Raw genomic sequence first — 25,311 nt, 5'->3', positions numbered from 1 at the left:
TGATCACAAATTTATTATTCAACTAAAGCTCCTTGCGCATTCAAACATAAAAATAAGGCCATGATCGAGATATGGTATGATTGTCAATTGTTATAAACAACTATCCATTAACGTTCATATAAAGTGGATGTAAGCAATTATAGGCAACCGTATAGCCTTCGGCGACAATGAGAAACCCCATTCCGTATATAGACGGCTATACAAGGCCTCGACATGAAAAATTTGAAACAATTTAAACGAGAAAACTAACAATTTACGAAAAACAAATGTGACAGACATGAACCAACGACAACCACTGGACTACATGCTCCTGACTTCGGACACGATTGTTAATTTTTTTATATTTTTTTTTGTGTCTCTATGTTTTCTCTATAAAGCAATACTTGGCGGCCAAGATTTTAGTTTGATTGATTGTCTTCTTAATTTTGACTGACATACTTATATTCTATTTTTGTAGCAGAATGTGTTCGTGTACTTAATAGCCATCGAACAGTGAGATTTTCGAGCTATTTTACGAAAACAGGTCACGCCTCACTTTCTCCTGATCACCTCTATGGTTTTTGCTGGGAGGCTAGGCTGAATGAAGATATCTAACCGTTTACTGTCAAAATGCGGACATCAATTTAACCCGCAATTTGATTTGAACAAGTTTGCAGTTGGCAAAATCTATGTTGCCTTTTATCTTTTAAAAACACTAAGCGGTTCCAATTTCGTATTTTGACAATGAACCGTATCAAGTCCAAAAAATGATGTGGATTGGCAATCGGTTATAATCAAAAAGGTGCAGCGTTCTGAGGCAGCGTTAATCCCATATTGTGTTTTTGTCACTTTGTCTTTCATCTTAATAATCAAATAAATATTAGAATGTACACGGTTATTTTTAATAATAAACAAACATTCGTTTTATTTATGTTCATTTCATACTTGTAAACTGCTTCGCATATGATAAATAAATAAATATAGGCCTATAAAAATATCCCGATGACGTGTGATGTACAAGACCGAAAGATTGAAGATAGTAGAATCTAAATAAATGTGTATTGCTTTGTTGACTTATTATAAAGAGTGTTAAAATGTGAATAGGATCTCATCAAATTATCGACCGTCTTTGTATACAAACATGTCACAAGTTATAACTTGTTTCCCGGTCGGATAAACACTTGTAGTTTTAACACAATTTCCATAAACAACTTATAAGATATAAAGACTGACTGAATTTAATGATCGAATTATCTGTATATTTCGTAAGAGAAGTATAGAAACTCAGATTTTGTGCAGTTTGACATATTAGACAGATAAACATGTGCCTGCTAGATAAAAACATAAACAGTGAAAGTACGACGTTTTTGATTGGACCGAATAAGAAAGTGTTTTCATTAGGAACCAATGAAATTGTATGTTTCAGGTCAAGCTAGAGCAGGATTACCAGGGAACTTCTTCCGCTGCAACAGTTCGACAATATTTAAATGTTTCTTTATTAGATGGTGGAAAAGATAAAGGACAAATGAATTGAGACATTTAATTAGTAGCAGGTATCGATTTCCATCTGTTTAAATCAAGGGAAGCCTTACAATGTCTGAATCTTTCAGTTCCAAAAAGAGGAATGGTGGCATGCAAAACTTGCTTGGAGAATTCAAAGGGCTCTATGAAACAAGACTTCGCAGGCTAGATGAAGCTGACCATTCAGGAGAAGACACAGCAAAGGTATAGTATATCAGATTGAATTTGCAAATAAAAAAGAGTTCCAATAATTTGGTACTTGAGGGTTCAACTTAAGACATCAACCCCTCGCACAATAGACAACTTTCGAGTTCGATGCATTTCCGTCAAAAACTCTGGTTTTAGTGAACATCATTCGTGCGTTTAGGGGCATCGCCACTTCCGTTCCCATGTTGAGCAATTGGTTGCAAAACTATGATGCTATATTGCACGAATTATTCGGCAAATTGAGTTCTCATAATTGACAATCAGCACTACTGTCATTAGGGAATTGTGAGTATGTACCTACCGAACAAACATTCTTTCTAGTTTATCCTGCACAATGAAGATCACTAAGACGCTTGATGAACGTTAATAGTGCAGGGATACAGGCGATCCCTCTATCTGGTAAATGACGTCATAAAGGCGCGCATAATTGACGATTTTTTTCCAGGGAAGGATAAACTCGAAAGTGGTCTATTGACACAGTTACTATAATACTAATGTTGTACAACTGAGATATGAAGGTAGTCTTAATTGGTTGAGGTAGGGAAGATCATCTTTGGCTCAGTCAGTTAGAACGCTGCCTTAAGATCCCAAGATTGAGGATTTTAATCCCACTGGAACTATTATTGTAGCTTCACAATATTGGCACAGCACACAACTACTTCTGATAAGTACCAGTGCCTTGCAGGTAATTTAATGTCATTTATGGGGATGACCTTGACATGTCTGGGTGACATGCAATGAACTGGCCAGAGAGTTTCCTTGTGAAAGACTCTGAGGTTGTCCAGAGACAAGCAGTATTGAACAGACATGACAGATGAATGGAACTCTTAATTTTAAATGGTTACATTTGTAAGTTAGGGAAGATCTTCTTTGGCTCAGTCGGTTTGAGTGCTGCCTTTAGATCCCGAGATTGAGGGTTCAAATACTGCTCGTACCATCCATGTAGTTTCACAATATTAACTACTGTTCTACCAGATATGGTCCAGATTAGTAAAGAATACTCTCATAGGCGGATCCTGGGGGGCCCGGGCCCCCCCTTTCGTGGGAAAAATTTGGTTGATTATATAGGGAATCACTGAAGCATGACTCGAGCGGGCCCCCCCCCTTATGAAAAGTTCTGGATCCGCCACTGACTCTTGAACTCAAATTTGAATAACATTTTAGTTGTCATGGGTCTGATTCTGACCAGGTCATTAGCAATGCAAACGTAAAATTTTACCTTCTGGGTATTTAGCTGAATAGTTTCTTATTGACCCTAGATCTGTTTCCGAATAACCTTCTGACGTAGCGCAACAATGGCTTTTTAATAAAGACATCAAACGTTTATAATTGTGATGTAATATTTTGCGGGAACTTGTGTTTTTTTAAGTAACGGCAGACAAATTTGTATACAATTACAATTGTAAATATGTCGATACATTGTACATATATGAAAATCAGAAAATCCTCCTTTACTTCCAATGAGTGAACTTTGTCTGAAAATCCGATGTCACAGAGCAAATATCTTTACGTCACAATGTCATATGACACGTTTTTCCTACCTACCTAAAAAGCAACCAACCCAAAAATTTTATGACACAAATCATTTCAAATTTTTTTTTAAAAGATATTTTTCCTGCTATAAGTAACATCGTATTCTTGTCAAAAACATGTAACTTGTCTAAAACATGTAACTTATGTTGTTGGCCCCAAAAAATAAAATCCCTACATACCTACCCAACCCTACAAAGCATGGGTAGGCAACTTCAAACAAACAATTTCTTAAGAGTGGCCTAAGCAATGTCTTGGACAAGTTTAAATCACTGTTGATCAACTTTTAAAAAAAGTGTTACAAATGTATGCCCCATGGAAAAATTAATTATATAAAATTGCATTGTAAGCACTCTCACACCTACATTTTTTGTAGGTTTAATCCGATTGTTATGAAATTTATATTATAGGATGGTATCAGTAATGTCTTGGGTGAGATGAAAATCATCACTGATGTACAATTTTAGAAGAGTTATGTCTCTTTGAAATGTAATTGATATTAAACACTGAATATAAAGCACCCTCACACCTATATTTCTTTTAGAATTTATATATAAAGTTTAAATCAAAGGCTGATATCAGCAAGGTCTTGGAAAAGTGCCCACAGACTATTTTTACATGAGTTTCTGCACAATTGGAAATAGATATACATGTATATGGAAAATAATATTGTTTGCTACATGTATCTCATGCCAACATTTCTTGTAAAATATATACTTATTAAAAAGTTGTTAAAGAATTTTTTTGGTTATTGCCCTGGGGAGATAAAATATGGTGACAGGGAACATCGGAACTCTGGTATTTTATTTTTTATAATTAAGATATTAGGATTTTCATAGAATTGTGTTCTCAATCAAGTACACAGTTCATGTTAGTGATTACAAACTGCTGTATTGTTTTTATCCAAAAGATTTGATAATGAATCATTAAATATGGTTGAATATTATTAATCAATGTATATATACGTAGGACAAATTTGAAATCATTAGAACAGTCAATGCCTTTAGTCACTATTCCCTATGCCCAAGTCTAGTAAAAATTGATTCAGTATAAATTAAGTGAAATTTTGTTGACTTATGAAGGAAAAATGTTGAAATATCTGGTTTGAGCTAGTGCATGTAGCTAGAAAAGTTTTTGGCACAGACTGTTAAAATTCAATGATACTTTTTTTGTCTGTCAGTCTGAATAATTATGCAATGATTAATTATCATGATTTTAATTTAGTACAAGCCCAATGGTATGTTAACAAGACTAATTGTATTATCTGCAGTTAACCATGACAACTGCAACTGAATGTAGCATTATTACATTTGTTTAAATCTAGAGAGATTTCTCTGTTTATTAAGAGATCATTCCAAATCTTTTTTATTTAGTAAAGGCTTTCTTGTCTAAACTCTATTGATCAAGTCAATTTGTCACAGTTTTGTATATTCATATTGAGTTTAGGTTATTTGAAAGGTCTCACTCTGTCATTCATAAAAATTTAATTAGGAAATATAAGGAAAGTTTTAACATTAAAAACCTTGTATCTGCATGTACATTTTGTACATGTAGCTGTGTCCTACATATTTTCAAACCAATGCCATTGCTACAGCGAATATGTGCAATTATAGGACAGTATGTGTATTGTGTATCAAATTGAATCCTACTTTGTTATGCCAGCTTACATACAGTAAAAATTGATTTATCAAAAAAAAACATCTTTAATCCATTTTTGTAAATACATTTTCAATAAAGGATATTATAATTCCCACAATAACCTTGTAATTGATGTTTTGCTGTAAATAAAGGGTATTGAAATGGATGGAAAAGTATTCAAAGAAATGTACAATTAATTGCATTTTTTAACCTGAATGGTACAATCAAATAATAAAGAATAGTACAAATTGTGAAGGGAAGTCAGCTTGCATTAATGATAGTTGTATTATTTAAAATAGATTTAATAAAAAATCAGTTCATGGGAAATTTAATATTCAGTTTATACAGTTTTCACGCAATGAGAAAATTATCCTACAAAATGAACATTTATTACTTGCTCACAGACATAGAAGAAGGTAGATGGCAGACCTGCCAACTATCCCGATTTAAAGGGATATCCCCCATGAGAGTTGTTGACCTGAGTTTTGAAATTCTTTATTATTCAAACAGAACACCTCAAAACAGGCGTTCAAATGAGTTTTAAGGGTATTTAAGCACATATATACTCATTCAAACATTAAAGTACATGTAGTAGATTAAGAACGCTAATGACAATATTTGAGGAGCATAAGGTCCTCTTGTGCTTAAAATCCCCCATGGAGATTTTGAAATATTGGCAGGTTTGAGATGGGTACAGTTTATGTTTAAAATAAAATTGTACGCTGGGACACCACATTTATCAAAATGTACTCAAAACTAATTAACTGATGCTGCAAAACTATATCTGCCATTATTCAAGATTGCCTGTACAGCATTTTCTTGATTTTATGCCATCAGACCACCCCAACAAGTCATAAAAAAAGGCAGTCAGCTGACTTTAGAGCAATCTTGGACTATTCTGTCTGGACATCACTAAAAGACCATTTCAAAGTGGACATTCTATATCAATCCAAGTTAATTATGATGATCAGACATTCAGAACACAGTCTTTCCCATGATGCATTTACAACAACAAGCTTAGTCTCAGCATCTTCACAGCATAGGCGTTGTTCTGAATTTCCAATTGGACAAAGTATATGCATTGCTGTGAAGATGCTGAGACCGAGCTTGTTGTTGTTGATATTGCATCATGGGAAAGGCCTTGTCCAATCAGAAATTCAGAACAAAATCTTTCCAATGATGCAACTTCATTTCTAAATTAAAGCTAACTACATTGTTATTTGTTATTCCAGTGTATATGTTAATCCATCCATTCATTTTTTACAGACGAGAGTGAGAATTATGCAAGCTTACGTTAATGATTTGACAGAACAGAATGAAGTGTTAGTACAGACCGTTGAGGAATTAGAGAGAGAAGCCAATGAAAGGGTCAACATCCTAGAGTCTAAATTAAAACAAGTTTCTGGGTCAACAAAGGTAATATACTGGATTTGTGAGAGAAGTCCTTCTAGATACATGTAGATGCTAAAAATGTTTTTGCAGTTCACTGCCATTATTTGGTAAATTTGGCAAGAGTAATACAAGATATTTTATGAGATCTTTCAGTTTCTTAACTTCTCTAACACTTCTAGCCATCTTATTCTTAGTCATGACAATAATTTCTGTCACAGTTGGATCTACAGATATTATATTGTAATAAGCAATAACAAGTTTGTGATACTTCAGAATATGATCTGTGGTATTGCAGATGTACAAATGTACAGGTACATTTTGTATGTACAACATGTATAGCAGTGCATATACATGTGTGTAGATAATGGTGCATTCATTGTATCAACATGTCATACTTGTCTGTTAGATGAGAGTTGTCTATTGTTTTTTTAAATTCACTGACAATTGTGATTCATTGATTTTCGTGGATATTTGAATTTATGGTTTTTCCAAAGTCTGCATACAACAGTACTGCCAAGTTTTCATGAAGCAAATGCATGAGATTTGGCCAAAATTGTAAAGATCAAAGAGAAAAAACAATAGATCAAAGGAAAATGCCGCCAAATATGCATGAAAATGCGTGAGTCTCAGGCTAATTGCGTGAGACTTGGCAGCCCTGCATACAAGCCTATAGAAAATTTGTACTTCCTTGATACTTCAAATGCATGGTTTTCCTTCACCCATGAGATCCATGAAAATCGGTATCCCACAAGTAATACTAAATCCACAGGATATGAAAGGCTATGCCACTGCCTAGGTAAAAACCAAAATTCATCTAGTGTACCTACTATTAATCAATATAGCCACAGTGACACCACCTTCTCGATATATAGGATCACTACTAATTAGATATAAGAAGATGTGGTATGAGTGCCAATGAGACAACTCTCCATCCAAGTCAAAATTTATAAAAGTAAACCATTATAGGTCAAAGTACGGTCTTCAACACGGAGCCTTGGCTCACACCGAACAGCAAGCTATAAAGGGCCCCAAAAATTACTAGTGTAAAACCATTCGAACGGGAAAACCAACGGTCTTATCTATTTAAAAAACGAGAAACACTTATGAACCACATCAACAAACGACAACTATTGAACATCAGATTCCTGACTTAGGACAGGTGCAAACAATTGCAGCGGTTTAAAACGTTCTAATGGTACCAATTCTTCACCCTTATCTGAAACAATAGTGTAACATCACAACATAGAAAGACACACTATAAAATATCAATTGAAATGGCAACATTGATTTAATATAATTATCCATTTGATTAAACAACAGTGATTAAATCATTTGCATAGATATTTGGAAAATTGGGGAAAAGGTAAACATTTTTGCAAATCAGTTCAACAGTATGTCTAAAGAGGTTATGGTTATTTCCCTTTAATGTTTGAGCCACATGAGAATTGTTTATTAATACACATTAAATATTGAGATTATATTTATTTGAATTTTCATAAAGATTATACAAAACTGTATTGTTGGTTGATATTGAATCCCATTGTTTGATGGGAGTCTAGCAGGAGTGTAGTTGGTGTAAATTACATGTATGATTCCTCATTAATAGTTTTTGTGACAGGTAACCTGAGGTTAAATTATTATATACCCCTGTTATTGAAATTGATACATGAATAGTTTCCTTGTTATATTTTAATTTGTTTAAAATCTGTGCACTTTAAAATTTAAAATATTTACATATTGTACATGTCCAAGGAACAAATACAAATGTATGTAGAGAACCATACACAAACTAGTGTCAGTCAGTATGGCAAAAAATTTCAAGACTCAAATTTCACTCAATATACAAATTTATAAATTGTTAATACCAGATATTAGGGAAATAATTTTTCATTTGTCTAGTGTGGTTTTCTGATAAACTTCAACTACCATTTTACTTTTTCCAAACAAAGAAAGATTGATGTACTGAATCTTGTTCCTCGTGTACATATAAATTTTTTCAGCAGATTCCTCTAAGCATGGTAAAAAAAGTCAGACTCCTACGTAAGGCCTTTTAAAAACACCTTAACCAAATATCTTTGTATGCCAGGTAGCATACCATTATTATTATTTTTATTTTCTAGAGTACATGTACGCATGTAATTGTTCAAGGTGTAAGATCATTTGGCAACCTTGTTTGAAACATTAAAAATGTTATATAATCTCTCATGCTTTGAAAAATTTGGCCCTAATATGATAATATTATGTAACATGTAAGCAGATGTATAGCTGGTATTCAATTATTTATTATTTATTTCTTATTTAAAATGAGAATTATTCAGAAAGAAATTGGGTTAAGATCTTATAATGAATTATTTAATTATTTTAAAGAAATGAATTGAATAACATAGATAAACAGCTTACTAAATGTGACAAGAATGTGAAAAATAAACACTTTATTTCTTTAAAATATATTTTTTTGAGAATGCAATAAACATTCCACTTATAAAAATTTAGCCAACCTACTGGTTCCTTTTCTTATATATAATAATACAATCAATTTAAGAACATAATGATATCTTTACATGGATCATTGATATTCTAGATAAATTTAAAGCAATCGTCTTTTACAACTTTAAACCTTCTTTCATTGAAAATTTAGATATTGATCTATTTAAAGACAAAAAGATGTGAAAATGATAAGTTTACAGAAACATTAGAGTTATTAGCAAACAATAGGCAAAGTCCTAACGAGATTGAATATTTTAGTCACTCAGGTAAAACTCAGGTATATGTCTGATGGTACATAGAGCATGTGAGAGCATGTTATATACTACACGTTCAGACTTCCCGCCTCGCTTGGCAGCCTATAGATAAATGTGTGGATAATTTCTTAATATTTATCAACAAACTTTCTATGGCCTGTACTTAGCCTATTGTTATTTGTACAAAGGATGTAAAAAAAATCTACGGAAAGAAGTCGGAGGGGTTCATGTATTGGATTAGATTGTAGACTGGGGGATATATGTGTAAATATTTTAAAACACTGCCTGTAATTAGTAAATAGTTTGGTAGCCAATGAACCAGAGAATAGGAAATGAATGAAGTTTAATGAAATATGAAAATAAACTGGAAGTATATTGGATTAATAATTTTGATTGATATGCAAAAGTTTTGACGTGGAATATTGTGTGTTAGTTTGTGTGAAGTTAGATCTTTCAAAAAATGGAGAGGCGAGGAGAATACTTGTCTCGTAGTCCAATTAGTCCTCGTAGCCCGCTGTCAAGTAAAAAAGTCACATGGAAGGACCCAGTTGAGGCTGCAAACTCAGTAAGTGGATAAGGTTAATGGCTCAAAAGAATAAATACCTACTATATTTTACAAATGTTTATAACTACCATGCACTTATTGTCAAATACATACATGTACAATTAAACATGTAGAATTATCTATTTAAAATTGAAGGTTCATAAATATCTCCACAGAAGTAATGAAGTATTCCATTTAGAACATTCACTTGTAAAGCTTTTGCGAAGATCTGTATAAAGCGAACACATTGAAATGTATAATGCACTATAACAGTGTAGATGTAACTAGGTAGGCCTGTAGATATAAAACTTATTAAAAACATGAAATACAAAGAAGAAAACAAGTTGGTGTTCTAAAAATATGTTGTTACTTAGAGCTCTGCCTTTAGATCCATTGTTGTGCACATTTTCCCTAATTGTTGCATACATTCTTCAAAGTCAGCTAGGGGCCTCGGTGGCCGAGTGGTCTACGTAGTTACTACTGTAATCACTAGCCAGTCAACACTGAGGTTGTGAGTTCGAACCCCGCTCGTGCGGGTGCACTCGACTCCAATCTTAATTGACTAGGATTGTCAGTTTTCCTATCCAAGGTCGGTGGTTTTGTCCGGGCTTCCTCCACCAATAAAAACTGGCCGCCACGAAATAGCCCAAAAGTGGCGTTAAAACACCAAAAATCAATCAATCAAATCAAAGTCAGCTCTTACATATATATGTTAAAGTGATGGGCTACTCTGTTTTCCTCTAAAGCTCTTTCTATATCCTATCTAATTTTCATAAATTGTAAACTAGCATGCAGGTGAATTAGACCTGGGCTACTCTCATAGACCTTTTTTAAATGAGTAGAGCCAGTGCATATCAATATTTTTACACCTTAAGATTTTGTGTATTTAGGTGTTTATACAGGAACATTTTACCCTGTTGACATAACAGTGAAGTGTTGATTTTATATTTTTCACTTAATTCAAATATTTATAGTCCGTTCTGTAAGTGATTTTTAAAGTAAAAATGGATTTTAGTCAATAGATGTGATTTACAAGTTAGCCACAAATAATGTAAATTCAGTTTAGTTTCAATAAATGCAGTGAAATGAATTTCACAATAATTAAACTTAATTTTTCAATTTTAACAGCATTTCTTTTATGTGTAATTAATTATTTAATATCACATTACTTATTCTCGCTTTTGATCCATTGATTATCAAATTGACAATGGCTTATATAGTAGTAGGGGCATTATGTTTTCTGGTCTGTGCGTCAGATCGTCCGTTCGTCCGTCTGTCCCACTTCAGGTTAAAGTTTTTGGTCAAGGTAATTTTTGATGAAGTTGAAGTCCCATCAACTTGAAACTTAGTACACATGTTCCCTATGATATGATCTTTCTAATTTTAATGCCAAATTAGAGTTTTGACCCCAATTTGACGGTTCACTGAAAATAGAAAATGATAGTGCGAGTGGGGCATCTGTGTGCTATGGACACATTCTTGATTAATGCTTGCAATAATTTCTAAATTTCAGTATTCACATTTTTTAAATTTTGAATTCATTTAAGACTGAGCGAATATTGCATGACTTCTGCGTTGTGATAGATCAAATTTTGAGTGCAAAAGAAATAAGATAGTACATTCATTCAATTATTGCTTTTAATATAGATTGTTAACAGAAAACCAAGAAGTGATTTGGGAGAGAAAGGGACTCATATCGCAGTACCATAATTTAGATTGACCTATTAAAAGAAAATTTTATACTTATATCAAGAAACTTCATGAACTAATGAAAAATGCAGTAATTAAAACTCATTCAGTCATTGGTAAAATTTTGTTATCAATTACCCATATCCTTAAAAAAAAATTGTGATAAGTAAGATGTGCATGTACATGTAGAAGTTTCCCTCTCGGAAACCAAGGTATAACTAATGACCCAATGGGACAACTACTTAACATTTATTCACAATAAGTTAAGACAGCATAGACATGCATTTAAATATTTAATCCTCTTTTGATAACAATTTACGATTAAATTCTTTGTATTTTTAAATGGGCCAATTCAGTCGTATTAATCCAGAAAATATTTATTTTTCCTTTTTAGCATGTTTAGTGAAACTGTTATAAAGTTTGAATTAAATTCAAATGTATGTTTTATTTTTCAAAATTTACAATGAGTCTTAGTGGTTTAAAAACAAAACAGTAGTAAGAGGGGGAGTTTTTGTGCTTTTGACATTATTTTCTACTGAGTAATTGGTTTAGGTAGCATATTAGCATTATTCTGTCTCTGTAGATTACCTGGGCTTGAATTGAAGTCCAATGAGTGTGTCATGCTCTTTGCACACTTTGAAGAACTCTTTAAGGGGATCTTGGCTTAAGTTGCCCTTTCCCTGAAATTAATTTTAGAAATTGTAAATACATTGCATCTGGGGGGAAATAAAAAAAACTAAATACAATTATAGTCTTACACTTAAAGTTATGGTTGATAAATCACAAAAATTATGTTCAGTAACCTGTAAAAAAACAGGAAATCTGAATACAATACTTAAAAAATTCATGATTATCCTATTTATAAATGGTGGGGGAAGCATTTCTTTAATTATTATTTAGTGCTACAGTAGATAAAATGATATTTTATTCATAATCTTTATTTTAAGTAATTGATTTCAGCATGCAAATTTATAATTTATAACCTAGGCTTGTCAGTTTTATTTCAAAGCTCCACATGCCAGTCAATATTTCCTACTTGATTCAATATTTATTTAAACTTTATTACTGTCATGAAATCTTTATTAAAGTTTTAATAGATGGTCAGTTTTGTCTTTTTCATAATTATTACCAGTCTTACAGAGAAAACATGACTGGAACTATGTCCAACAAATTGAAACCTTTATTCTTCCATGGTATAAAACTGCAATAAAGTATTGTACCATTATATTTTGGACAGTAGAAGTGAGGATAAAAGATTTAATATTATTACAAGACCATAAGCTTACATTAAATTTCCATAACATTACACTTGTTCAAGGAGTTAGCTATGGATATTATTACGGTAATTTGTTGTTGGGGGGGAAATTTAAATGAAAATTTTATATGGTTTTATTGGCCATAAACATTTAACTTGCATACACTTGTTTGTTGTTTAAGAGGGTATGTTGACCTGAAATGTCCTTTGTTTTTTTGCTGTTAGGTTGCTTTCTTAATGACATATTTTTCATATGTTCTTTATTCCTGTACCATAGATACTATCTTATAAGTTGGTAATTTTGAATTAAATAATAGATTCAGGAAGGGGTACTGACTTGTAAGCAAGATTTAGCACCATGGTAAAATATTTTAAGTTAAAAGGTCATCGAAATGGTGACCTGCAAAGACTTACAGCAGGTTAACAATAGCAAGTACTAGCTAACAGTACATCTTGTTTTTAGCAGTAACTTTAAATGTGTATTACACTAGAAATAGAATGTTTTTTGGAGTGTTCAGGGGGCTTCTAAATTGCCATTGAAATTTAGGTATAGGGTAGGAGTATATCATTTCCTTAATAAAGTTCTTTTATTTTCCTGTAGAGAATATAAAGTAAACAAAAGCTATAGAATAAGTATGATTTATACTGTGAAATTATTGAAAATGTAGTGCAATTTTTTTTTAGATAATTCAGTAATTTTTAAAACTTCATATCATTAGTATAGTTCAGTAGATGTGGATATTTTAATGATTTTGAGAAATTTCTGTTGCTAGAGGCAAAAGCCATTTTAGAATTCAAAGAATGCATATTTTCTAAATGCATTTTTGATTCCAAATTATTAAAATTCTAAATGTGGTATTTGTGAAAAAGCTAAAACAAATATCTTTCGTCATTATTTATTTTTATGAAAACAAATTGATTTATAGTACTGTACTGTACCTGGGGAAACTTTTAATTTTTATGAGTAAATGTACCACAATCTTTACCTAATAGTTTGAACAAAAATATAGAACAACTTCTTTAAACCTAATAATTTTAGATAAAATGACTAAGGAAGGATCTAAGTGCTTTAAAAAGTAAACATCACCTTCATGTTAGAACAGGTATAACATTGATTAAGGCTTATGCTTAGTTTAAGTTACTCAACAATGCACATTGTATAGTAGATTAAGTTGTATAAGTTTGAATGAAAAAATACTTATAGTGAAACCTAAAAATTCAATTGCAATTTACCTGCTATCTTATTAAAATCAGATTGGTTCGCTGACCCTTTAGGTTGTTACAATTCAAGGTCATGAAGGTGTAATTAGAATATTACAAAATATATTTAATTCTTCCAGGTCTTTGAAAAGAGTTGAGTACTGTAATTTCAGAAATTTTTGATTGTATTCATTATTGCCATTGTTGAACATAGACAAAATTGTGTCATTAAGGAAATGCTGTAAACAATTTTTTTTTCTGCAAAAATTGTCCTGTTGCAATTTTCACACAAATAAACACATTGCAAAATTTTCTGAATTTACAGTAGTTTTAAAATAATTATATACTATTTACTATCCCTGCAGTGTCATGAGTGTTGCTTATTACTGAGATTTTAAATGCAGTAAACTGTAAAATTTTTATTATTGAAAATCTACTATAATGGAGAGGGTTAATAAATATGACCACTAAATTGGTGGGGTTGATGGATTTAAGAACGTTCTGTAGCCAGTTCTTCATTTACATTGACCACTGGATGTTAAGCAACCAACAATCAATCAATCAATCATTTACATTGAATCAGTCAGAATCAACTATCACATAATGTCCATCCTGTTTAAAGCTGTTTTACACATGCATGAATATCTCATATACCTATTAATATCCAAACATGAGTTGGAAGGTACCTAGAAGTCAAGTTTTTACATTGTACTCAAATGAAGGAATAATTTGCTGTTCTGATTCTAACAAATTCTCTGTACTATTTTCCAAAGTGTAGGCCAGTGTATTGTTATTTGTTATCAATGTCCTAGACTGGCTGCAATATAGCCTTTTTGGGCTGATGTGGTGTTAAGCAATTGTCAATCAATGTCCTTGACAAAGGGAATTAACTAATTTAGTCACAGTTTCATTTGGTGTCTGAGCAAAGAAATTACATCTTGTACCTAAGAATGTGAATTCTATGATACAAGTATTAAAGAGTATGAGCCATTTCAATTTTTGATAATTCAATTTGCAAATATAGTTTAGGCTGAATGAATCTCTTAATTCAAAGGATCATTATATTTGAGAACAAATTTCAACCTGTTAAACTGCACCTAAGTCATTTCTTTATACATTTAAATCATTATTTATAAATTTTAACCCTTTAAAGAATTTTGATAAATTAGAATGGCTACTGAATGGTATAATGATAAGAAATTATTATCTACACATATTTAATGTATACTAATATGGTATTGATGTTAAGAAATATTTGACCAATAAAATATTTTTATATTCAATGAAATTTATTAATGTAAACTTGCATAGTGAGGTAAAAATTTTGAAAATGGCTTCCAGTTCAGATATTGTCCTGTTTTTTAAAGTTTTTTCCTCATACTATATATTTCTGATGCTGAATGTAATTAAATAATTTTGTGAAACTAATAAAAAATAACTGTAGTTATATGGTTAATATTGAGTGTATTTTCATGTTGATGAAAGGGTATCTTGTAATGATATATGACATTTTTTGGCATGTAATCTTTTTTGAGAAGTGTAAAACAATACTTTTTCTTCATATTTGAGAATGTCTTTTTATGAAGAGCACTTTAATATATGAAAGACCATATCACTTCATGAATACACCATCTAGGTGTTTGTTATTGAGCAATGAAATTGTACCATATTTCAATACCAAGTCTTGGATATACTTTCATGTTGAAGAATAAAGTACAGAAATAGATATGAAGATAGCAATTTCATTATAGAGAACAGTAGTTTCTCTCAACAAAAACATTTGTTAAAAGCTTTTTTAAATTATAATAAAGCTTGATTTTTAGCTGACTATACTATTTTTATGGATTATCTTTTTCTTAGAATTGATTCAGCTGAAGATAATGAGACTAATTATACTATGAGGTACCTGCTCTGATGCCTCATTAGGTAGCTTCCTGTTCTATGATGACAAAGACATTTGTTATCAATCAAGTTCTACATTAGATGGAGTTCTACCTTTGTATTGATTGTATCTTAGGGGTTGACAGAATAGAGAATAATGGGCTAATACTACAAAAAATGGGCCAAAAAATGAAGAATAGAGAAAAACAGGCAAAAAAATAAAGAAAAGAGAAAAATTGCTAAAAAAATAAAGAATACATTATACAGAATTGAAGGCCCCCATCCAGACCCTCTTGTATTGATTGTATCTGAGGGGGTTGACTTGTATGATGAATGTAATTCTAAGATGATCTGTCTGAAAACTAATCTGTATTCTGCCAATGGGACTTTTTTCAAAAATATCTGATATTTGATAATATTTCATTGCTATTCACTCTAACAGAATTTATACATAATCGATAATCAGAAATTAGCTTTGGGAAAATCTGAGATGTCTTGCATTATATAAAGCAGATACATGTATAGATGTCTGGAGAAGAATATCTTGAACCTATATATAAAAAAGAAGATGTGATATGATCACCAATGAGACAACTCTCCATAAGAGACCACATGACACAGAAATTAACACATAGGTCACCATACTGCCTTCAACAATGAGCAAAGCCCATACCACATAGTCAGCTACTTCTTGATGTCTAGAGGTTTTTAAATGAGTTGCTATCTTTGCTCAAATTAGGCATCATTTTATCATTTGTTTGCCACAAAAGATTCCGATATAATAATTTTATTTGAGTTTGTCTTTTATAACTGCATTGTTAGTCAGTTTACTTTCTCTCTACATTTCTCAACTATGTGCATAGCGTACATGGAAATTAAGGGAAGATAAAGTATTATGTAGATACAATCTAAACCCTACAGGTTTATTTTCAGGAATATGTGAACAAAGCAAGAGATTTAGAACGAGAGTTGAGAGCTCTAACTATAGAGAAAACAAGAGCTGAAGCAATGATAGAGGTAAGCTATGGTAGATGTTGAAGACAATTTAACTTCATATATCATTATTGTAGCTAAAGGAAATCTTTTAATGTAAGTGTTTTCACAAGAGACTGAATAGAAGAAAACCAAAATATAAAGACGATTTGACAAAATTCAATTAAGAAACAAAAACTTGGAGAAACCCTAGAAATCAATAGCCGGTATTTCAGAACTTTCATTTGCAAGTTTGGAATGTGGATATAAGAAAGAAATCATTGGTCATTAGCTCAAAAGATATGTGAAAAGACACAAAAATGGCATTCAATTATCTAAAAATTCTAGTACACTGAATAACTTTTTTTATGCCCCTATCTGCAGCGGAGGGAGCATTAAGTGTTACCCTTGTCCGTCTGTACGTCTCAAAATAAGTTTCTGTTCTCTAACTTTAGTTTGCCTCAACCAAATGTTATGAAACTTATTCACAGATCAAGTTCAAATTTGGGATGTGTCACTTTGACAGTTCTCTAGTTATGTCCGTTTATAACGTTATATGCAATGGACACTTTCTCCAAATATTGAAGTTGTTTTGAGATCTGTCATAGTCTCAGTCTTATTTAGAAAATACATTCAGCATCAGTGTTCTTCAATGTTGATTGAGTTGTATTTATTGAGTGTCAGATTAATTTTGTTACCACAGGAACGAAGGACTCTTAGGATAGAAACTCAGTGGTCCCCATATAAGGTGAAATGAAATATTTTCTTCAGTGCATGATCGAGTTGACAGATTAGCTGAAAATTTGGCATGCAACCATATAGTCTTTTAAGGCACTTGACTATTCCCCACTAATTTTTGAAAAGTTTTGAACATTATTACACCATGGCTTTATTTTTAATATGATATCAAATAAAAAACTTTCTTTGTCTACTAAAATTATGCATCCTTCAGTGAATTGTGATTAACTAAATTTGTGCATGTATTGCTTACTAAAGTGTAAAGAAAACTAACATGGCCACAAATCAAATGCCTAAATATTAGCACGCTAGACAACACTTTTTTTAGTTTTGATCGCAATTGTACTGTATAATAGAATTAAACAAGATTAAGTCTTCTGACTTATTATCTTTGATCACAATTTTCAATATAATAGAATTAAACAAGATTAAACTTGAGTACAATTAATATTCAGATATGGACTTATTATCGTAAAAATACGATGTAAAATTGATTTTGTTTGATATTGAGACAAACACAAACACATTAAGTGCCGATGTTTATATAAGTCAAAAGTTAGCTATCTGTTAATAGAATGATAACACGACTTGAAAGGATCGCGGTGCATTCAGTATAGAAATCTCTCTTATGTCACGGGAAAGCTATTCCATTCATTTAAATTGCAAATTATATTAGTGAAAATAGTTTTTAACAATAAAAAGGCTGATAAAATCATTTTCTATTGTATAAAAAAGTTTTAAGCTTTACAATGCATTGTGAGAAATGTTAAAAATATATCGTGTAAACTAAATATATGCAGAATACTTGAATAAAGAAAATTTGAATATGTCTGGACAGATTGTAGAAAATAAAAAAAAAAGATTCATTAAAAAGGTATTAAACAAAATAATGCCCTTCTGGAAATATATTTGAATTGAAATATATTTAAAAAAGATATGAAATGAATAAAATATTTGTTATTGCATTGATCCCTGTACATATGTATAATGACTTCTGTTTCACTAGGAGAAATGTTCAATTTTAAAAAATACTAGTAAAAATGTGGACTGTATATATTATCAATGTTTGAGAAAACACTATTGTCAATTTATGGTACACTTGAGTTGTTTGGTTGCTGCCTCATACCCAACAATTGATTTTATTCTCACATATACTCGTTCATGCAGTGTATATTTATAATATATTTGCTCTTAAAAATAAAAGAGTTTACTCTTAAAAATGTACAGGAGTTGAGGTTATGAGTAAATTAGGAGTAAATCTGCCTTTTTCGGAATGAACAACTGTAATAAAATCGTCTTCTAGCTCACCTTCCTACACTATTAGTTCACAGAATACTTTTTTTGTAGTAAAATTGGGACTTAAAGAAGAAAATACTTACTACTTCAAAATTTTATAGCTATGTGCTAGCTGACAGGTGTTTTTATACGCCCGTCAAAATTTTGACAGGACGTTTTATGGTATACAAATGTCGTCTGTCCGTCTGTCTGTCTGGCGTAAACATTTCGCACCGTAACCTGAGAACGACTTATCCAAATTTCATGAAACTTAACATAGTTGTTTCTTATGATGGTCAAACGATCTGTATACTTTTTGGTGAAAATAAGATTAAGACTTTTTGAGTTACGGGACTTAGTAACTAAAACAGGTGTGTGTTTTTTTCACATGTCGCACCATATCTCAAAAACAATTTATGATTATTGCTTAAAACTTTACACACTTCTTAGTTATATTAATCTTAAGATCTGTATACTTTTTGGTGATGATTCAAAATTTTTTTTTTTAGAGTTATTGAGTATTTTGTAAAAAAAGGGGGAGGGGTTTTTCACCATGTCGCGCCGTATCTCAAAAACTATTTATGATTATTGCTTAAAATTTAACACACTTCTTAGTTATATTAATCTAAAGATCTGTATACTTTTTGGTTTTGATTCAAAATTTTATTTTAGAGATATTGATTTTTTTTTTTTTTAAAAGGGGGGTTTTCACATGTCGCGCCGTATCTCAAAAATGATTTATGATTATTGCTTAAAATTTTACACACTTCTTATTTATATTAATATTAAGATCTGTATACATTTTGGTTTTGATTCAAAATTTTATTTTAGAGATATTGAGTTTTTTGTAAAAAAAAAAGGGGGGGTTTTCGCATGTCACGCCTTATATCAGAAACTATTTATGATTATTGCATAAAAATTCACACACAAGACGACGGGCATATCATGCGCTCATGGCGCAGCTGTTTATTTCAACCTATTAAGATATTGCCTGTTCTTGACAGTCTCATACATCATGTACTTTTAATTTGTACCATCCTTGGTATAAATTATTTTAAAAATGAAATTTTTAATTATTATAAATGATTTTTATTAATATAGTAATGGTTGTTGAATATTATTAATATAATAATAACAGTTGAATAATAACACTTGATATTTAACAGGAAATGCAGGATCGATTAGGAAGACAGGATGAAAACTTAAGTCGTTTAAGAGACGAGAATTCTAACCTAAACCATGACATTAACCAGTTAATATCTGTCATCAGTACTGCTAGAACAACAGGACGGTGGGAGGTAAGCTTTTTCATTATGATATCTACAGTGTTGAGAAAATCATGCCAAGATGTGAATATCTTTTTGAAAATGTTCAAAGTTTCTTCAGGAACTTGCTTTTTTTTTTTTTATATAATATGTTTCTGTAGAGTTTGTATATATTGTTCTACTGGTCTTTTTTCTGATAGCCTACAATGGATATGTGTAAACAGGGTGTTTTATTGGACATATGAAATGTTGAAAACCATATTGTATTGCTAATAATAAGTCTTTGATAATTGTGACTTCTAAAGAAGGTTTTTTTTTAAATTTAGATTTAGATTTTTATTGAGTCCTCATTGGTGGCAGAAAGGTGTCAAGCAAAAATTAAAAAAACTTTCCAAGACGTCAGAATTATTTAACTAGTTACAAGTAAAAATCGTCATGACCTCAAATTTTCTGTACATGACAGCACAACATAAAATACATTCATATAGCACACTCTATAAGACAGCATTTAGGAAGATCATGAAAATCAAATCTCACATCCATAGAGAAGATTTTGTTTTAACTTAATGTATTAAGTGTACACTACATTGCTTCTATTTATTTCAGACAATAAATTGCAATTTTCGTGAGCTGTCTATGGATCAAGTTTTTGGTTCCCTTCATGAACAGTTAACTGGAATGTGAGTATTATTATGATATGAAATGTTTATAATAATAAAGAACCATCTAAGCATACAAGTTGTGATGATGTGTATGTCTGTGAAAATTTGATCGTCAGTACTTCCTCGGAAAACTTGCCTGAAGAAAAAAAGGACGAACACATTTTGATTTTTTGTTCATTTGAATGAAATATAAAATGCATTTTCAAGTGGCCCCTAACCTTACTTACATGTTTTTCTAGACATGTCTTTATAAGATATGCAAAAAACTGATAACATGCACACAATCTATTCAATTGATATTTTGAAAATTCTTTTCTTTAGAAAGAAAAGTTGTCTTTCAAACTATTTCTATGCATAATTTACTCAAATTTCACATTATTTGTATTGTAGAAGGAATTCTGAAGGTGCCTTTGAAGAAAGAATTCGAGAACTGAATGAAAAAATACGGCGGAAAGATGAGCAGATAGATTCATTACAAAGATCTCAGCCACAAAATACTTCAGTCAGGGCTTCCCAAGATGAGGTATGATAAGTTATAAATATCATATTGAATATTATATATTATATAATACATACATTGTTTGGCAAGTTTGTGGGTTCATGCAATGTAGGAGCCTATAGTCCTTCAACATTTTTTGTGAGCACTATTTCTTCTACTGTTTGCTTTGGAATGCAATGAAACTTTACACAATTGTTTACCATTATATGAAGATATATATATCTTTTTTCTTCAATTTTTGGATTATTTGTGACCAAATTAACTGGTCTCATCATCAAATACTTATAAAATCACCAGCAACTATTTATACCCACCTGTTCCCCTACAATATGCTTTGAATTCAACAAAATTTTTTACACATATTTTATTAATGTTTTTTTTTGGTCAACATTTATTTTTTCGTGATTATGCCTGTTTCTCAGCTACTATAAGTAATTGGTCAACTTTATTCAATGTATACAATTTTTGTAAGGTGTGCATGTCTGTCGGACAGGGTTCATTTGACCTTGACCTCATTTTCATTAATCGTCAATTAATTAGTGAATTTCTGTTAGGTACTTTCTAATTTAGTTTAAATATTTTCCTCTGAGCTCTCATTTCGATGCTTGAAGAAACGATGATGTCTTTTTAAATTACTTATTGCATGTGACATTTGAACTGCTACTTCAGAAGAAAAAGATGAAGTAGTGGTAAATAGTGAATGTTTCTTAGCTATGTAAGGATCCGAATCAGCAAATTGACTAAGATTGTAAATTGATATCTATGTAAACTTTTTATATATCTCAACTTGTACGATTCGCTCGTGTATGTAACAATGTTTTAGATTTTAACGAGAGAAATTTATGTATTACTGAAAAATTATTACACCAGGGTTTAGTCAAAACATTTACTAAATTTTATCATCGGTATAAGGACATCATTCGTAAATATAGCTCAACATGCAGACTTCTTGTACGTTCAGGTATTTCAAATCCAATTTTTTATGGAAATATTCTTTATAAAGCAAAAAAATGTCAGTATTCACCTCTGAAGCTAACAAAACTTTTAAATAGACTTATTAAGAAGGGATATAGTTACGATACTGTTGTCAGGTCATTAAAGATTGCATATTTTGGCGTTAATATTGATTCACTTATAGGGTCTTTGCATCGGCACTAAACACATTTATTTAAAAACCAGTTGTTGGCATGACACGGGTTATGTTCTTCTCATATATGTTATGATGGTATGATACTAAACCCCTAACGGGAAGGATTGTGCCTGATATTCATATGATGAAGACATAATCTTTCAATCAGTTTAATTGAAGTCTGGAGCTGGCATGTCAGTTAACTGCTAGTAGTCTGTTGTTATTTATGTATTATTGTCATTTTGTTTATTTTCTTTGGTTACATCTTCTGACATCAGACTCGGACTTCTCTTGAACTGAATTTTAATGTGCGTATTGTTATGCGTTTACTTTTCTACATTGGCTAGAGGTATAGGGGGAGGGTTGAGATCTCATAAACATGTTTAACCCAGCCGCATTTTTGCGCCTGTCCCAAGTCAGGAGCCTCTAGCCTTTGTTAGTCTTGTATTATTTTTAATTTTAGTTTCTTGTGTACAATTTGGAGTTTAGTATGGCGTTCATTATCACTGAACTAGTATATATATTTGTTTAGGGGCCAGCTGAAGGACGCCTCCAGGTGCGGGAATTTCTCGCTGCATTGAAGACCTGTTGGTGACCTTCTGCTGTTGTCTGTTCTATGGTCGGGTTGTTGTCTCTTTGACACATTCCCCATTTCCATTCTCAATTTTATTGTTTACAGAAGACAGGAGAAAAAGATCCATTTCGACAAATAGCTGAACGTGACTTTACCATCATGCAGATGAAGAATGATTTACGTAGAGCAGAACAAAAATCAGAAGATCTGACTGCTGATGTAAGATTTTATCATTATTGACTGTGACATTGATTTTTTTAATCAGCATTTGAAAAGGAAAAGATATTTTTGGCTATTGTAGAAAAAGGCTTAATAGTTGTATCTAGAATTCAGTCTATAAGCAATTTTTGGTGTGGAAGTGGATAGATGGACAGTACATTTACCAATATGTGCATGGTGGAAAGGTGTCTCATTTGCAATGAAATACATCTCATTATTTTTATATAATTTAATTTTGGATGTAACACGTCTTCTGATTGGCTGAAAGTTTTTTGTCTGTCAGCTCATAGACATAATTTTGTCATGTGACCATGACATCATCAATGTTTTTTCATGATTTACTCCTTAATAATGAAATTTAGAATTAGATTATAAGGACTGACTGTAATATTTTTTCTGTCTATTAGAAATAACCTCAAAAATGTGGTGCACACTTTTGAATAACCGGCTACACGGATTAATCAGTGTGCACCACATTTTTTATGTTATTTCTTCATAGACAGAAAAAATATTACAGTCATTCCTTAAATTTCATCCTAAATTTTCAAATAGTATCTTTTCTTTTTGATACCATGCTGAATGCACATTGTATTGTATTATAGCTGTTGTCCAAATAATATACTTCAACTGTTTCGTAAGTCTACAGTCAATGTTTTAATATGAATTCAGTACAAGTGTTCATTCTATTAGTGTGTTATAAGCAGTTTTTCATGTTCATTCTCATGTTTGTTACATGTTTAATTTCAAAAGATTGCTTTATTATATAAAAATAAAGAATGATAATCTTAATTTGTTACTACATATAGATTAAATGGTGTTAGTTAATACTTATAATCAGGAAAAATGGTGACCTCACAACTGCTTTAAGTGTTTGCTTTTAAAAGCCAGTTTACTGCATACTGACTCATAGTTGCTTTAATAATGTTGCTCACATATCCATAATCTTTCGGACTTTGAAAATTGAGGCCACATTTACAAATGCACTAATTCAGAAATAGTATAACATAATGGTCAAACCATTGTTTCTATCATTACTAATCTTGATGATAGGAATATTTTTCATTTCTGATACAATGTACATGTAATTTATAGAGATAGAAATTGAATTTATGAAAATTAAAATATTTCATTGTTTAAGTAAGAAAGCTGATGAAAATTCACCTTTAAACAGTGAAATTTCAATGTAAAAGACATTTTAGATTAATTCTCCATTTCGTCATTAAATTGCAAAAAATTCACCTATTTTTCAACCGTAAATGGCATTTCCCAAAATTCGCTGATAAATTCCTGTCATGTGAGACTCACAAGATTTATAAAGTGTTAATTTCAATAAGTATTTTGGAGAATGATAAAGATATGTGTCTGTATGCAGTAAAGAATGACTAGTCATGTGGTGTTTGTTCATTCTTATACTCCAGTGTTCTCCCCAGGATTTTTTTAAGGCGCAAAATTCAAGGGCGCATAACTCTTTTTTAGAGTGAACGTTTGTGATCTGAAGCAATAAGTCATAAATCATGACATGCAATATGAATTATAATGCTTTGTGTTATGTGTTTAATAATGCAGAGTATTAATGAATTACAAGAATATATATATGAAACAAATTGATTTTAAACACAAAAGTTATTTATATTCAGTCAATTAAAGAAGTCAAAATATAAATATTCATCTCTACTCTCTGCTCCTTCTAGGGATATTGTTTCAAGATAGTGTTATTTTGTTGGACAGTCTGTTCCCCAACTTTGTCTTTATCCTCTTCAGGGTTAAAAATTAAACCCCCACTCACAATAACTTTTGCTTATACCCCCTTTAACATTTCTAAGCCATGAAAACTCAGTCAGCCACTTGTCATTGAAACCAGAAACATGGTGCTTGCTTTTATCAATTGTTAAAACTTGAGCTTGGTTGGGATTAGGAGAAGCAATGCAATCTGCTTATACTGACAGTGTAGACGGAGGTGTATTCCACTTTTCATTAGAAGTCATTGGTGTGAAAAAAAACTTCTACTTCCATCATCTACCTTTTGCTTATAATTCACCCCTTTGTTATTTGCAGAGAACATGTTCATTCAGAATTAATAAAATCGAATATGGTTAAGATATTTGGTATACAACTTTTTAAAACAATTTTTTTTTATAAATGAACAGCTGACCAGTTTCCCGGCGTAGTTTCACATTACGCTTCCGTGCGTATTATTGTTTAATCCTATCTTTGGCAGATAGATATAAACGAAACTTTACAAATTCGTTAAAGTTAAAACCATTGAAATTATTTACCAGTGACATTATACAGAAGCTGCGGCGATTCTGTACCCGTGTTGATCGTCACATATTTCCCGACGCACGGATTCACGATCGATGTTCAATGATCATTTTATTTCTAAAAATATGACAGTTTCAGA

The 25,311-nt window shown here is 31.3% G+C and overlaps 1 protein-coding gene across 19 annotated transcripts in view; it reads left to right on the top strand.

Moving 5' to 3' along the window:
- The first annotated feature begins 1,165 nt into the window (after nt 1–1,165).
- LOC127703151 (early endosome antigen 1-like) overlaps nt 1,166–25,311 on the top strand; it is a 93,570-nt gene continuing 69,424 nt past the window's right edge. For 4 of the 19 annotated variants that reach the window (XM_052207662.1, XM_052207660.1, XM_052207652.1 and 1 more), the window contains exons 1-8: nt 1,338–1,704; nt 6,142–6,291; nt 16,511–16,594; nt 17,253–17,297; nt 19,729–19,860; nt 20,434–20,507; nt 20,880–21,012; nt 22,797–22,910. In XM_052207662.1, coding sequence (XP_052063622.1) covers nt 1,573–1,704; nt 6,142–6,291; nt 16,511–16,594; nt 17,253–17,297; nt 19,729–19,860; nt 20,434–20,507; nt 20,880–21,012; nt 22,797–22,910 — 864 coding nt within the window. In that variant the 5' untranslated portion in view covers nt 1,338–1,572. Of the gene's footprint in view, nt 1,705–6,141; nt 6,292–9,039; nt 9,574–16,510; nt 16,595–17,252; nt 17,298–19,728; nt 19,861–20,433; nt 20,508–20,879; nt 21,013–22,796; nt 22,911–25,311 lie in introns of those variants that run through there. The other 15 variants (XM_052207657.1, XM_052207651.1, XM_052207665.1 and 12 more) reach the window with 12 other exon arrangements.

This window comes from Mytilus californianus, unplaced genomic scaffold (assembly GCF_021869535.1).
Source record: "Mytilus californianus isolate M0D057914Y unplaced genomic scaffold, xbMytCali1.0.p SCAF_5, whole genome shotgun sequence".
NCBI lineage: Eukaryota > Metazoa > Mollusca > Bivalvia > Mytilida > Mytilidae > Mytilus > Mytilus californianus.
The sequence above is the reverse complement of the archived record's forward strand: the minus strand, read 5'-3'. Positions and strand labels throughout refer to the sequence as shown.